At 38.9% G+C, this 15,291-nt stretch overlaps 5 protein-coding genes across 11 annotated transcripts; 4 read left to right on the forward strand and 1 right to left on the reverse strand.

The window, feature by feature from the left end:
• Positions 1-41: 41 nt before the first annotated feature.
• Positions 42-2,561, forward strand: LOC106349490 (fructose-bisphosphate aldolase 2, chloroplastic-like). The gene is made up of 6 exons (XM_013789460.2): positions 42-625; positions 971-1,240; positions 1,356-1,465; positions 1,550-1,640; positions 1,728-1,997; positions 2,099-2,561. The coding sequence occupies exons 1-6, from the start codon at positions 449-451 to the stop codon at positions 2,375-2,377; spliced, it is 1,197 nt and encodes a 398-aa protein (XP_013644914.2). The 5' UTR covers positions 42-448; the 3' UTR covers positions 2,378-2,561.
• On the reverse strand, positions 2,445-5,544 carry LOC106349491 (B-box zinc finger protein 19). Of its 6 annotated transcripts, none has more exons than XM_048734856.1 (7): positions 5,090-5,325; positions 3,774-3,876; positions 3,567-3,663; positions 3,356-3,471; positions 3,104-3,271; positions 2,931-3,010; positions 2,445-2,845 (listed from the first exon to the last, which is right to left on the reverse strand). In XM_048734856.1, the coding sequence occupies exons 3-6, from the start codon at positions 3,655-3,657 to the stop codon at positions 2,936-2,938; spliced, it is 450 nt and encodes a 149-aa protein (XP_048590813.1). In that variant the 5' UTR covers positions 3,658-3,663; positions 3,774-3,876; positions 5,090-5,325; the 3' UTR covers positions 2,445-2,845; positions 2,931-2,935. The 6 variants fall into 6 exon arrangements, with proteins under 6 accessions (XP_048590813.1, XP_022543772.1, XP_013644917.1 ...); XM_022688051.2 differs by lacking the exon at positions 5,090-5,325 and adding an exon at positions 4,101-4,919; XM_013789463.3 differs by lacking the exon at positions 3,774-3,876 and having other exon boundaries at positions 5,090-5,544.
• A 2,240-nt stretch (positions 5,545-7,784) lies between these two features.
• On the forward strand, positions 7,785-10,055 carry LOC106352470 (kinesin-like protein KIN-7F). Of its 2 annotated transcripts, none has more exons than XM_013792092.3 (6): positions 7,785-7,910; positions 8,078-8,201; positions 8,320-8,421; positions 8,509-9,057; positions 9,142-9,410; positions 9,496-10,055. In XM_013792092.3, the coding sequence occupies exons 2-6, from the start codon at positions 8,136-8,138 to the stop codon at positions 9,821-9,823; spliced, it is 1,314 nt and encodes a 437-aa protein (XP_013647546.1). In that variant the 5' UTR covers positions 7,785-7,910; positions 8,078-8,135; the 3' UTR covers positions 9,824-10,055. The 2 variants fall into 2 exon arrangements, with proteins under 2 accessions (XP_013647546.1, XP_022544039.1); XM_022688318.2 differs by having other exon boundaries at positions 7,805-7,868.
• A 258-nt stretch (positions 10,056-10,313) lies between these two features.
• On the forward strand, positions 10,314-13,342 carry LOC106350949 (kinesin-like protein KIN-7F). The gene is made up of 10 exons (XM_048734857.1): positions 10,314-11,107; positions 11,277-11,366; positions 11,456-11,556; positions 11,660-11,772; positions 11,881-11,963; positions 12,068-12,135; positions 12,217-12,282; positions 12,376-12,503; positions 12,585-12,915; positions 13,001-13,342. Exons 1-10 carry the CDS (start codon positions 10,921-10,923, stop codon positions 13,124-13,126), a joined length of 1,293 nt encoding a protein of 430 aa, XP_048590814.1. The 5' UTR covers positions 10,314-10,920; the 3' UTR covers positions 13,127-13,342.
• A 214-nt stretch (positions 13,343-13,556) lies between these two features.
• Positions 13,557-14,753, forward strand: LOC125575778 (kinesin-like protein KIN-7F). Its single transcript, XM_048734858.1, has 2 exons — positions 13,557-13,961; positions 14,050-14,753. Exons 1-2 carry the CDS (start codon positions 13,714-13,716, stop codon positions 14,393-14,395), a joined length of 594 nt encoding a protein of 197 aa, XP_048590815.1. The 5' UTR covers positions 13,557-13,713; the 3' UTR covers positions 14,396-14,753.
• The last annotated feature ends 538 nt before the right edge of the window (positions 14,754-15,291 follow it).

Raw genomic sequence — 15,291 nt, forward strand, 5'->3', positions numbered from 1 at the left:
AGTTGAATAACCCCATCAACCACATCGGTTTCAGCTGCCAACAAAGCAGACTTAGCTAAACTATCCGCTTGACCATTTTTCTCTCGAGAGATCCAAGAAAAAGAAACAAAATCAAACACAGAAGCAAAGGAGAGAAAGTCTGCGACAGAAAAAAACAAGCAAACATGTAACGACGGGTATGGCATAAAAGAAGCAGCGACTCCGTGGCATTTTCTCGAATTGTGAGTAATACAAGATTGCGGTCCACGTGGCTGAGTGTAATTGGCAAGGTTACATGAACCTCAGATAACTGATCTAGTGAGAAATATAAATCCAAAAGAGGGAGAGTGAGGTTACTCCTCCTCCTCAGAGATAAGGTGGTGTGTGTCATCATAAGCTCATTCACTGTGCGTCTCTCAAACAAACCAAAGGCAGAGAGAAGAGTGAAGAGATAACATTTAACAAAAAGATGGCATCAACCTCACTCCTCAAGGCTTCTCCAGTGTTGGACAAATCTGAGTGGGTCAAGGGCCAACGCGTTCTCTTCCGTCAGCCTTCTTCCGCCGCCGTCGTCCTACGCAACCGCGCCACCTCCCTTACCGTCCGCGCCGCTTCTTCCTACGCCGATGAGCTCGTTAAGACAGCGGTTAGTACTCCCACACACATATTCTCTTCTTTGCCACGTGTCTTATCTGCATGTTTCATAAAGGTTCCTTTGTTCTTTTGACCTTTTGAATTGGAAAGTCTAATTAACTAATTATGTTCTTTTTCACCTTTTACTCTCTCTTTTGTTAGGCTCAGTACTAAAATATGATTCAGAGTTTTATTAATTGGGTATTGATTTTAGTTTCTTTTTGGTTCTTGTGTAGAAAAATTAGTATAAAATAACTTGAATTACAATACAGTTCGATCAAACAAAATCTGATAGTTGTAAAAAAAAGAAGTGAAAACGTAATTTTATATATGATTATGTTTTTGGTGTTGGGAGCAGAAAACAATTGCGTCTCCTGGACGAGGAATCTTGGCGATGGACGAGTCGAACGCCACATGCGGGAAGCGTTTGGACTCGATAGGGCTAGAGAACACTGAGGCAAACCGTCAAGCATACCGGACACTGCTTGTCTCTGCACCAGGTCTCGGACAGTACATCTCCGGTGCAATCCTGTTCGAGGAGACTCTCTATCAGTCTACCACCGAAGGCAAGAAAATGGTCGACGTCCTAGTCGAGCAGAACATCGTCCCCGGTATCAAAGTCGACAAGGTATCACTACATTAAATGCATGCTTATTATATACTATAATAATAATTAATACCATACCAACGTAGTGCTTGATTAGAAGAATCTTAAGAGTTGTAACTTGTATATGTGGAATTAGGGTTTGGTGCCACTTGTTGGATCTAACAATGAGTCATGGTGCCAAGGACTTGACGGTCTATCCTCTCGGACCGCTGCTTACTACCAACAGGGTGCTCGTTTCGCCAAATGGTAGTACTCTCTCTCTTCCTACCCAAACTGTTTTCTCTCGGGTTGAATTTATTATTGACTTTTGTCTTGATGGTTTGATTTTAGGCGTACTGTGGTGAGCATTCCCAACGGTCCGTCTGCTCTCGCTGTGAAAGAAGCTGCTTGGGGCCTTGCTCGATACGCTGCCATTTCACAAGTAAACACACACGTTGCTTCTCCGTCAAGAAACCGGTTAAATCGGATTCTTTTATGATATTTCTCACGCTAAATTGTGATGTTTCAGGACAGTGGATTGGTTCCCATAGTGGAGCCAGAGATCTTGTTGGATGGAGAACACGACATTGACAGGACTTACGAAGTAGCAGAGAAGGTGTGGGCTGAGGTTTTCTTTTACCTAGCTCAGAACAATGTCATGTTTGAAGGTATCCTCCTGAAGCCGAGCATGGTGACTCCAGGAGCCGAGTCTAAAGACAGAGCTACTCCTGAACAAGTTGCCTCCTACACCCTTAAGCTCCTCCGCAACAGAATCCCTCCTGCCGTCCCTGGAATCATGGCAAGCTTTAAATGAGTTTTTTATTACAAAAAATGAGGAAAACCTAGATCTTGGTTGCTTGAGGTGAAAGTTAAGTTTTTTTTGTGTTTTTTTTTCTGCAGTTCTTGTCCGGAGGACAGTCTGAGTTGGAGGCAACGTTGAACCTGAACGCGATGAACCAGGCACCAAACCCGTGGCACGTGTCCTTCTCCTACGCACGTGCTCTTCAGAACACTTGCCTGAAAACATGGGGAGGCAGAGCTGAGAACGTGAACGCAGCTCAGACCACTCTCTTGACTCGAGCCAAGGCCAATTCGTTGGCTCAGCTCGGAAAATACACCGGAGAAGGTGAGTCTGAAGAGGCTAAGGAGGGTATGTTCGTCAAAGGCTACACCTACTGAAGACAACAATGTTGAAGAGGTGAAGATGCTGTGAAAGGAGATGAAGCAAGTGTTTTAATTACATTTGTTTTCGAGTATGGTTGTTATTATCATGTCAAATCACTTATTTTCTCTGCTGAATTTGCATTAGCTACTCCTTTTAATAAGTTTGTAATATATTGAAGTTATCTACTATCTTTGATCATTTAAAATTGAAAATTATTCTCAAGAAATAGTCCACGATAAAATGACGAGAGATCCACTTCGCCACCTCTCCATACTATCTTTAATATATTGAACTTATCTATCTGTGAATATATATTTTTTCGAAAGGATTTTTATTTGAGAAAAAATAGAAAGAAATTGTTCGGAATATTCAGGTATGTTAGCTTTGACATTCGTGTGAGCTCTTTCCTTTAAACTAAGAGATAATGCACAAACAAAGACAACAAGCCTTTCTTCTTTCTTCAACAATAAAAACACCAGACCCTGCAACACAATCATGGAATCAAAAAGAAGGAAAAAAAAGAAAAACATGAGCTTCCCATTTCTTTAAACAGATTATCACTCTCACCTTTATCACTTGTCAGGCTCTCGTTTAAAGGGCACAACACCTGGAGTCTCGTGATTGCTCGTGTTATTTACATCGATACCCTGCTCATTTTAGAAACAAAACAAACTCACAAGACAAGAAAAATGATTATACATAGAGGGAGATGTAATGTAACGTAGAGAGATTAAAAGTACATGGTTATTTGATGAAGGCTCATGAAGTCTCTGAGGGTTAGAGTTGAGATCAATCATTTCGTCATCAGTAGTCTTGCCATTAGCTTCACCGTTGGCATTTGAAGAGACTCTTTGGTTTTGCAAATTGGCTCTCGTATTGTTTGGTGGTTTAGGCTTGTCCCCTGGAAACTACATGAAGAGAACAAGATGACCAATTCTATCAAGAAACTGAAAACATGAACATAAAAAAAAGAAAGGTTAAATTGAAAAAACCTCAATTCTCTGTCTGAGCAAAAGAAAGCGGCCGTGTGTTCGCTTGCCACCAACATGAACGACCATGTCACATTGCAGACAAAGGGAACTACCATCTATCTCACAGTAAAAGAAGGCTGCCGAGTAGAACCAAGAAAACAAAAAAAAAGGATTTAAAAAAAAAAAAGAGTGGGGCAAATTCAATGAAAAGAGAGAGAGAGAGATGATATACCAGGTGCATTTTCGCAAATATCGCAGCAGGGGGCATTGCTTGGTTCGGCTAAACCTACACGTACATGCCGACTAGCTAGCTTATTGCACATATGAACCTGCAAACATAACAGAGTTTGGAATCCCATTGGAAGCTACTACTCAGAGAGGTATTGCAACAGAAAAGGGATTAGCTAAGGACTCTCGAGAAGGACTGAAAAGTGTTTACCCATCATGTAAATGAAGTAAAAGATTAATCGCAAAATTTGATTAGGTGTTTCTCCACAAGTAGAGTAGTTAAGCTAAATGCAAAGTTTGGAAACAAACATTCCCTGCAATGCACATGATAGAGTAGCATAATCACTGAAATGGCAACAGCAAATACTTGGAATCACTATGGTAATAACTAAAAACATGAATTCAACAAGTCTTTTTTTTTTTGTTCAAACTTAAAAACTTCAATAGATGGGTTTAGTTTTGCATGGCCCAAAGGGCCTGCTTTGCTACAGAATCTGCTCTAGAGTTTTCTGAACGGGGAATAAACTTAAACACATACGACATAAATGAGAGAAGCAGGTGGTAGATATCACAGAGCGGTCCATAGATCTCAAGCAATAACTCCCTCCTGTTGATTGTGTTGATGAGAACTTGGGAGTCTGAGAGGATGAGGATCGAGGCCATACCGCGTGATTGAGCAAAGGTTATGGCTTTAAGGACAGCCAGAGTTTCTGCCATGAGAGGCGATGAGACGAAGGTCGCATTCGCTGCATATTGTGATGGCGAGACCAGATCATCAACGATCCAACCAAAGCCTGCGTTTCCCGTCAGTGGGTTCCATGCTGCATCGGTGAAGATGACGCGTAGATCGGGAGCTCTAGGGATTGGTTCGAGTCTGATCAAAGGTTTCGATCGGTTTGGATTTTGGGGAGGCTGTGCCATCATCCATTCACGAGCATCCGAGATAGCTTTCAGGATTGTCTCTTCGGGTGAGAAGTTTCTCTTCTCGAAAATTAGCTGATTCCTGGAGCACCAGATTGACCACACGATCCATGCCGAGAAAGTACCTGCTTCGATACCTGTTGGCGGTAGAGAAGGTATCTTCCTAACTCTATTCCAGCCCTCAGGGAAGGAGGTGAAGCTTAGGGAGTTTATATAGCTTGCTGATGGTGCTAACTCCCAGACTTTCTTTGCATAGGGACAATTGAACAGCAGATGGACCACTGACTCTTCTGAATCACACCGAGCACAGCGGCTGGTTACTGGAATGTTTCTTATTGCAAACTGTTCTCCTACTGGTAGAGCACCATGTAGGGATTTCCATAAGAAGACTTTGATCTTTTCCACTGTTTCATTCAACAAGTCTAAAGAAGCAAATCTAAGCACAAAAAAAACAAAAAGTTGCAAACTTTAATCACTCGTTGAGACGAGCGAGAGTCTTATTATATAAAATGAGCCACAGCTCTGAACCAATTGAGCAAATCCCAGATTAACAAAGACTCGATTTTTCTATCAGTAGAGAGAGATACAAAAAGAAAAGGGCTTTACTTTTTCATCGCAGGCGCGGCAAAGGGCAGCTTCATCGGCGGCGCAGAAGACGATAGCAGCTGCGTTCTCGCACGCATCACACAAAATCCTCATCCTTCAGTTTTACAAAGACTTTGTTTTTCCTCACTCACCCTTCAATACAATACACAACCCAACCCAGAGATTGCAACTGACTAAGTAGAAATCTGATTAAATTTAGAACGTCGTTGTGTAGATTAAGGGTTGGTTGGTATCAATCAATCAAGGATGAAGATGAAGAAGGAAGAGAAAGAAAAAGATTATTATTATGCCTCTTTCACTCCTTTTAAAATCTTTTCTACGATGGAGGAGAGACGAATCAAATCCCACGCGCCTACACCATCATATATCCTTTACTCGCGCTTTAATCACTGTTTACTTACTCTCTCTCGAGTCATTACGAAAATAGTAAGCGCGCCTAACTTAACAACAAATGTTCGTCAGCAGAAAATAAGAGAAAAAGACTAAGATAACACCAAACCAAGTTTTTGTTCCCAAATTAGCACTCAAGGCTCAAAGTCACAAAAATAGGTTTCATTAAAGAAGTAAATATACATTTATACCCCTTGGGTTAATTAATTCAAACCTTAGGGTTTAGAGTTAAGGGGGTGGGGTTTTGGAATTAGGGTTTAAAATTTTATAAAAAATAAATACTAAAATAAAAATAAAAATTTTAAAAACAGTTTCAAAAAGTATTTTTAAATTATAAAAAGAAAATTAAAAAAAAAATAAAAAAAAAAATTCGAAAAAAAAAATTCAAAAAAAAATTATAAAAATTTTGAATCTGAAAAATATAATCTGAAACTATAAAAAAAAAATTTATTTTTTTTATTTTTATTTTATTTATTTATATTTATTTTTGTTTGTTTATTTAATTTTAAACCAAGGGTATTATGGATATTTTACCCTTTAATGAATGTCATTTTTGTGACTTTCTCCTTCTAGTACTATTTTTGTGACATAAACTTCAAAAGGTGCTATTATTGACAATTGCCCAGAAAATAATGGTGATAGTATTTTTGAATGGATAAAATTCCATTTAAAAGACAGAGATGATGATGTCGACTATTGCTAGACGCGGACCCTAATCGTGAACACAGAAGACTAGTCTGGCTCGGGCAGGTCATTGATGTGTCTCCCTTAATCAAACTCCTCCTTGTGTTTCCTTCTTTTTAGTTTAGGTGTGGGTGAATGTCACTCTCTCTCTCTGATATTGTCATTCATTATTATTATGTGCGCAATTCATACTTTATAATTACGTGAATGATGGATATTTGATCTCAACTTGTGTTAAAGGTAACGGTGGTGCAATATATTTACGACTTGTGGCTAATTTCTTTAACAAGTTTATTAATCCAAAAAAAAATGAGAGCCACAAGAGGAAATGAAAAAAAAAGGACAAGAAGGTGGGTGGGCCAAATGTCACCAGCCATTTTAAAAAAAAATTGGTGGTCGAGAAGTAGTTGCAAGCAACTCTCATAAGTCTTCTTTCTTGTGGTCTTCCTTCAAAGTTCTCCTTTTACCTATATTCGGATTTGGCTATGATCTATTAATAGTTATGTTAGATTTGCTTCAGATTTTTTCTCACTTCTTTATTCTTTTCCAATGAATCTCCATAATAATCCGATTATTTATTCTATTTTCTTCTGTTAAACATCTTCGCATTCCATCAGTATATACAATAGCTTACCCCGCCTCTGAATATCGTCATATATACCTATACATCTATGATTTATAAGTTATAATTCCACCCGCATGTTTACACAATCTCACATCTTACTAATAAACAGAGAGCATCCAAAGCAGATGATGCCAAGAAGAACACCAAACAAGAAACTGATAAGTATGGAAACATGAGCTACCTTGTACTATAATTGTTGCGTAACAGTATAATCATTTGTTAATGTTGGGATTCACTTGAAACATTGGACAACATAGAGTTAATACCCAATATGGCAACAATATATCCATTTAGTTTGGTTTAAATCCATTTCTTAAATACGTAAAATGCTAGTAAAAAGATAAGTAAGCCCAAATTTAGTAAATGACAAATTCAGGATAAGTAAGGCAATTTGGTAAGCAAGCTCATTTATAACATTAGTAGGCATTATGGGCTGAAGAGAAATGTCGCTGGCAAGATGGGCTCTACGCAAAAAAGTAGAGAGGCCCACATGGTGGTAAGGTGTTTAAGCTATCCCAATAAAAAATTTAAAGGCAAAACAGTCATTAACAAGTCACCCCTAAGCGAAAAAGAGCTCTGTTGCAGATCAGAGCATAGGAGGAGTGATAAGGCGGTTTTGGCGTGGGGAAGAAGACAAATCCACAAAGGTAATAAAAGACCTCTTTGCATATATAAACAGGAAATAATCTTTTAGTAATCTGAACCAAGAAATGACATGTGCATTTTCTAATGATGCTTGAAAATACGGTTGGTGCAATTGACAAACACAAGTGCAAAACTATAGAACGTGTCCTATTATAATATATAGATAATCCAAGTAACTTTTCAAGAGGTGTGGTCATGACTTTTTGTGTTGTCTGATCTCTTTTTCGACTAAACAATGTTAAAGATTGGTAAAACGTGGCTTCGTGGAAGCGTAATGGGTGACCATTTAACAGAAAGAGTCGGTTAACCAACTCCTAAGTAATACTATTATAATAACAAGCAAAGTCTTCTCTTCTTGTCTCGTGTGTTTATTTCATAGAATGATTCCAGTTTTTGTACTCTTGCAGCAGAACAACACGAAGCTTTTCCTTTTATGTATAGCCATGTTTCATGTTTTAATCTCTTAGTTTTGGTTTGGTGAGATCTCTCATAAGTCTTTGAGTTTTGCCAACTATTTATGGCTGTGTTAGTTAGTATATAAGGGGCCCTTTTGGTCTCTTCTCAAAAGTATTCTGCTATTTGAACTTCTTTTCAGAAGTAAAAACTTCAATCTTTAGAGGTCTAAAGTTAATTTTCTTGAACAGTTTCAGGAAAACGAGGTTCGAAGCAACTACTACAGCGTGAAGAAAGGTAACCTTGATCATGTCACATGCCTCAAAATGTGATTGTGCGATAACAGTGAGGAAGAAAGATGTGCAAATACAAAAGGTTTTTTGACTCAGAATGGCTTTCATTGATTTCCTTTTGAGGCTTGTTTTGTAACTGTGTGGGGCCGTGGGGGTTTAAGGACTTAATACTAATTAGTGAAGGTTTAATGTGATTGCAGATGGAAAAGAAGATGGCAAAGTTGAGAAAGCAGAGGGATATTGCTGAGTCCAGGCTTGAAGATTTCATGAGAATTATTGAACACCATCATCAGGCGTTAAAGGTATCTCTTGGCTCTTCCCCACACATTAAGCTACATTAGGATTCTAAACGGCATTTGAGCTAAAATGTGCTTGCTTCTGTTTGAAAGTCTGGAACTCCTTACTTTGGCAACCACACAGACAAGTGGGAAGATGATGGTTCAGTATCAGACACATCAGGCATGGTCAATTTATTAGACACAAGGAGTTTCATATCTGACGACGATGATGATGATGATATCAATGAAGAGCTGCCTATGCGTTCACAAGATCCATCAGATGAATACTGTAGAGAAGTCCAGTGCATTGAGATTGAGGAAACGGCCACAGTCTTTAGTAATAACAACCCCAAAGACGAGAAAGAAGAAACTAAAAACGTTGTAGGCCATAATGAGGATCATGCTGATGATGAAAGGAGTGTAGTCCAAAACGTGAACCACAGAGATACCATACCAGGGGCAGAAAGACAAGAGAGTCACAAGATTGAGTTTCCTGAGTTAGAGTTGGTTTCTAGTAGTGTGTCGAGGAGTGATTCTATGTCTTCTTCTTACGGGAGCAATTCCAATGGCATCCCAACGCCCTTGGGAGAAGAAGGAGGTATCTCTACTTTCCAGACTTTCGTTGATGGGCTTAAGGAGATGTCTAAGCGTCATCAAGAGGTAACTTCATAAACATTTATAAATAAATACTAATCGATTTATTCTTACGATTCATTTACAACTTTTTTTCTGTTTTCATTTAAGGTCTCTAATGCTGAGGCTTCTGGTAAAATGGAAAAGGACCTTGGTGTGGACGGGGACTTTGAGAGAAAGCGGCAAGAGATTCTGGAGCTATGGCAAAGCTGTAACGCCTCTTTGGTGCGTAGAACATATTTTTACCTGCTCTTCAAAGGAGATGAGGCTGATTCAGTCTACATTGGAGTTGAGCTGAGAAGACTTTTGTTTATTAAAGATCGCTTCTCTCAGGGAAAACAAGCCTCGGATGGAGGAGAAACCTTAACATTGTCTTCAAGGTTAGATACTTCTTTTGGTATTTGAGCAATTGTTTGGTTGTTTCAGTTTTGTTTAAGGGGACTAGTCTTTTCTTTTTTGGTAAAGCCTGAAGGCGCTTCACAAGGAGAGAAAGATGCTGAGCAAGCTTGTGAGGAAAAGGTTTTCAGAAGAAGAGATGACAAGAATCTATCACAAATTTGGGATTGCGGTTAACTCGAAACGCAGGCGTTTACAACTTGTGAACAAGCTGTGGAGCAATCCCAAGGACATGACCCAGGTTGCGGAAAGTGCAGATGTTGTATCCAAGCTTGTGAAGTTAACTGAACAAGGCAAAGCCATGAAGGAGATGTTTGGTCTGGCTTCCACGTCTCCTTCCTTGTTGACATCTCAGAAAGCTCATGGTTGGAGAAAAAGCTTGCCTCCACTTTTCTAACCATCTTTGTATTTTTGGCACTGACATTATTATACTCTTGCGTTTCTTGTAGCAGTGTGTATGTCTTCTTTGTGTCCTTTCTTTTTCATTTGTTTGTCTTTTGATTTTGAAGGTGCCAGCCAACATTGTTTTACAGTCAAATGGAATCTGTTGATTTTGAAGGAGCATGCATACCTATTCGTTTGAATGTCCCACCATCTAATAAAATCTGTTGACCAAAGTTGCACTCAAATTAAGAAAAAAAAGAGTTACAGTCAAATTCTGTTATGGAAAACCTCATTACATAATATGGAAGATCTATTGACTATTTGTATTTATATATATGTGGTTAGTTCTCTTAACAAAGCACAGATTAAAAGGAAAATCTGGTGGCTATTATAAGTAATGTTTAGTTGCTTACAAGTTTTCGTTTCAAGAGTGGTTATAAGTTTCTTACTGAAGTAGGCAACAACATTTTAAAAGTCGAATTATAAGTTGGTGAATACCACAGAACTATAAGTTGTCCGCGTTTATGTTTTGATTTTGCGTGTCCTAATACAAGTCACTTTTTAGACTTTAGAAGATATGCATTTTAGAGAAAGAGAGACAAGTGTTTTTTTTGTTGTTGGGACTTATTTTTCGATTAAGACATTGTTTTTAGACTGATATTTTGTGACTTTTTAGTCTTCAAGCATAGTTAGTGGGTGACCATAACAGAAATTAACTGTATTTTGTAATAAACAAAGAAAGTCTTCTCTTATTTCTTGTGTTTGGTTCATTGAATGCTTTCATTTTTCTTTCTTTCTCTTTAAGCACAACAAAATAATGTTTGGTTCATTGAATGACTTCTTCTTTCTCTTTCAGCACCAACAAAATAAAGCTTTTCATTTAATACTTTTTGACGGCATAAGGCTTTTCATCTTAGAGGCATGTTCCATGTTTTAATCACTGAGTTTTGCCGATTATTTATGATCTTGTGTTGGTTACCAAAAATAAGGGGCCCCTCTGGTCTTTATCTCAAAAGTATTCTGTTTCAGGGAGGGAAACGAGGTTGCTCTGGTTACACACTGAGATCAAAACCAATGGTGATCATCATATAGTAGCACTTGCTGAAGAAGATGGAAAAGGCACACATGTCTGTGGACCGAGAAGAGAAGATACTGGTTCTGGTGAGATTGAGGCCTCTAAACAAGAAAGAGATTGCAGCTAACGAAGCTACGGACTGGGAATGTATCAATGATACCACCATTATGTACAGAAACACCTTGCGCCAAGGCTCAAATATTCCAACTACATATTCATTTGGTAACTAGAACAATATAGCTCTACTCTCTCTCTCTCTCTCTTACTTGTTCTACAAACAAAGAGATAGCAGCATCACAGCCGTTTATATGAACTTAAATATAACCTGACCTTTCATCTGTTATGTTGACTGAAATAACCATTTCCTGTTCGTTTTCTTTTGGGTGATAAGACAGAGTATACGGAGGTGAATGTCCCACCAGGCGAGTTTACGAGGATGGAACCAAGGAAATCGCACTATCGGTTGTCAAAGGAATCAACTGTGAGCTCCCTTGGCGCCCATTATTTTGCTGATGCATGCACACATCTATGAACCCATCTATGCTCAACATCTTCAAATGACTGGTGCAGGTAGTATTTTCGCATACGGCCAGACGAGTAGTGGAAAGACATACACCATGACTGGTATTACTGAGCTTGCTGTGGCTGACATTTTCGACTATATCTTTCAGGTGTTCATGCCTCACTGCATCAGTTTTTTTTTTTTTAAACCAAGATAATGGTAAATATCTAATTGCACCAATACTAATATGAAGATATGGATGATGTGTGTAGCATGAAGAAAGGGCCTTTTCAGTGAAACTTTCAGCTATAGAGATCTACAATGAGACCATACGTGATCTGCTTAACTCGGATGGCACATCTCTGAGGCTACGTGACGATCCTGAGGTACATTTTAAAGTTCATTTTTTTGTTTACTGAACAGAACGCTTTTAGTTTGTAAATCTGGCTGACTCGCCTCCATCTTGTTATTTCTTTCTGTGCTTTTATATTAGAAAAGGGACGGTGGTTGAAAAGGCTACAGAGGAAACTCTGCGAGACTATAATCATCTGAAGGAGCTTCTTTCGATATGTCAAGGTTTAATACTCAAAAGTCAAAAAAATCACTTTGATAGTATTGAGCTTGAAACTCAGAATGTTATTCAGAAAAGTAAACTTTTCATGTGTCTTATTACTTAGCAGCACAGCGTAAGATTGGCGAAACTTGGTTGAATGAGAGAAGTTCAAGATCTCATCAAATTATCAAACTGGTTAGTCTTCTATCACTGGTTTTAAGCTACAAAATATTCATCTCTGTCTCTCTCCCTCTTACTTAGCCTTATATTTTATAGACAGTTGAAAGCTGTGTACGTGAGTTGTTAGGCAAAGAAAACTCCACCACCCTTATGGCTAGTGTGGTATGTATGTTCTCATCCAAACAAACCGTTCTTTTTTTTTTTTTTTTTAATGTTGGATCCTAAGTTCATATACATCTTCTTTTATGTGGGCAGAGTTTCATAGATCTGGCGGGAAGCGAGCGTGCATCACAAACGATGTCAGGTGGGGGTGCAAGACTCAAGGAAGGCTGCCATATCAACCGAAGTCTGCTTGCTCTTGGCACAGTGATCCGTAAACTTAGGTTTGTAAACAATAAATTACTTTGGCATGCTTAGTAGTATTAACAGTAATCAAAACCACTGGGTGATCTGATCTAATATAGTAAGGGAAGACAAGGAGGGCACATCAACTTTAGAGACTCCAAGCTCACACGAATACTACAGCCATGCTTGGGGGGTACTGCTAGAACAGCCATCGTCTGCACTCTAAGCCCCGCAAGGAGTCATGTAGAGCTGACCAAGAACACTCTCTCGTTTGCCTCCTGTGCTAAGGAAGTTACCACAAAGGCGCGCGTCAATGTTGTCATGTCAGACAAGGCTCTTCTGAAGCAACTACAATGTGAGCTTACGAGGCTCCAGACCGAGCTGAGAAACGCTGCCTCTAACTGTGATTGCGCAGCGACGGCCAGGAAGAAAGATGTTCTGATACAAAAGGTATGAGATTGGCTGGTTTTGTAACTGTTGGGGGTTTTAGTTTAGTTTAGGGGTTAATGATAATGAAGGTTGTAATGTGATGAAGATGGAAAAGCAGATTGAAGAGTTGAGAAAAGAGAGGGATCTTGCTCACTCCCGTCTTGAGGCCTCAAAGGTATATATTACTACTACTGGCTCTTTCCCAATTACATTTCTATATCGTTTCTGCTAAACCTCATGTTTCTGTTGTTACACTGTTGAAGTTGGAGGATGGTTCAGTCTCAGGCATGGTCGATTTAGACAGGAGAGGGCAGGATGATGATCTCAATGAAGATCTGCCTACGCGTTCAGAAGATCCATCAGATGGATATTACAGAGAAGTTCAATGCATTGAGATTGAGGAATCAGCCAATAGCAACCTCAAAGAGGAAAGAGCAGAAAAACCTTCAAACGTTTTAGGCCAAAACGTGAAGTTGAGAAGGCTTAACCACATAGAGACAGTTCCAAGCACGAGCAGTCCACCTGGGGCAGACTTCCTCGGAAGACCAGAGATTGTGTTGCCTGATTTAGAGAATGATTCTTCTATTTCTTCTTCTTGTGGGAGCAGTTCCACAGGGGTTCAGAGCATTCCCTTGGGGGAAGAAGGCGGTATCACTAGCGTCCGCACTTTCTTTAATGGTCTTCAGGAGATGGCTGATCTTCATGGCGGCCAGGTAATGTTCCCAAAACATATTACTATACTAATGGATTCTTCTTGGATCATATTTTCAAGTTTTTTTTTTCATTTAGGTCTCGAATGCTGCTGAGGTTGCTGGTACAATGGGGAGGGAGCTTCTTGGTGTAGACGGGGACTTTGAGAGACAGCGGAAAGAGATTCTGGAGCTATGGCAAACCTGTAACGTCTCTTTGGTGCATAGAACATACTTCTACTTGCTCTTCAAAGGAGATGATGAGGCTGATTCAATCTACATTGGAGTTGAGCTGAGAAGACTTTTGTTCATGAAAGATCGCTTCTCTAAGGAACACCAAGCCTCGGAAGGAGGAGAAACCTCAACATTGTCTTCAAGGTTAGAATATGTTTTGGTGAGCGTTATGGCATTTGTTGGTTATTCAGTTTTCTTTAAGAGGACTACTCTTTTCTTTTTTTTGGTAAAGCCGGAAGGCGCTTCACAGGGAGAGAAAGATGCTGAGCAAGCTTGTGAGTAAAAGGTTTTCAGAGGAAGAGAGGACTAGAATCTATCACAAGTTTGGCATATCGGTTAACACCAAACGCAGACGCTTACAACTTGTGAATGAGCTTTGGAGCAATCCTAAAGACAGGACTCATGTTGCGGAAAGCGCAGATGTTGTATCCAAGCTTGTGAGCTTCACTGAACAAGGCAGAGTCATGAAGGAGATGTTTGGTTTGGCCTTCACGCCTCCTTCCTTCTTACAGCTCAGAAATAGCAAAGTTGGAGAAAAGCATGCCTTCACTTTTCTAACCATCTGTTTTCGGCATTGACATTATTAATACTTTTCTGTTTCTTGTAGGCTAGCTGTGTGTATATCTTCTTTTATGTCTTCTCTTTTTCCTTCTTTTGATTTTGAAGGAGTCAACATTGTGTAATTGATTTATTTATCAGTCAATATTAGTACCCGTAAATTATGTTGTTATAGAAAAATTACCTAAAATTAACATGTAAACACAATCTAAAACGGAAACATCTAATGAAATCTGTTGACCAAAGTTACAGTCAAATTAAAAAACAGTCAACAGTCAAATTTCTTTTATGGAAAAACTCACTACATAATATGGAAGATTTATTTGTATATATATACGTGTGGTTTAGTTCTCTTAACAAAGCACAGAATCTTAGCTAATAGTTGCAGCATCTCCTAAAAGCTATAAGTAATGGCAGCAAAGAAGTTTTCATTTCTTCAATTACCATTCTTAATGGTGTTTGCTCTCATCCTTTTGCCTACGATTTCAGGTGACATATTTATTTTGTTCGAACAGCACAAAAATTCCATTTTGTATATTAAACTGGTGATTTTGGTATGTAAATGTATTGTTTATGTGTGTTTATGTAACAATTAGGACAATATTACAAATGTATGAAGGACGGGTGTACATTAACATTGGTATGCGATGCAAAATGCAAGTCTATGGGGTTCCCCAAAGGAGGGGTTTGTCGAGCATATAGTTATGGCGGTGCTTGTTGCTGCGAATGCAGTTCTAAAGCATGTCAACATTCCTTCATATCCAATCTTCATTAAGCCTAAATTTTTATATGATTACATAAACAAAAACTTGAATTTTACAATAAACTATTTACATCTGTCTCATCCAAACAGTATTAAAAAGTTCATCTCTTCTACCTGATCATGTCTTAGCGATTTTCATTCAGCATATGTTGT

This window comes from Brassica napus, chromosome A6 (assembly GCF_020379485.1).
Source record: "Brassica napus cultivar Da-Ae chromosome A6, Da-Ae, whole genome shotgun sequence".
In the NCBI taxonomy this organism is placed as follows: Eukaryota; Viridiplantae; Streptophyta; class Magnoliopsida; order Brassicales; family Brassicaceae; genus Brassica; species Brassica napus.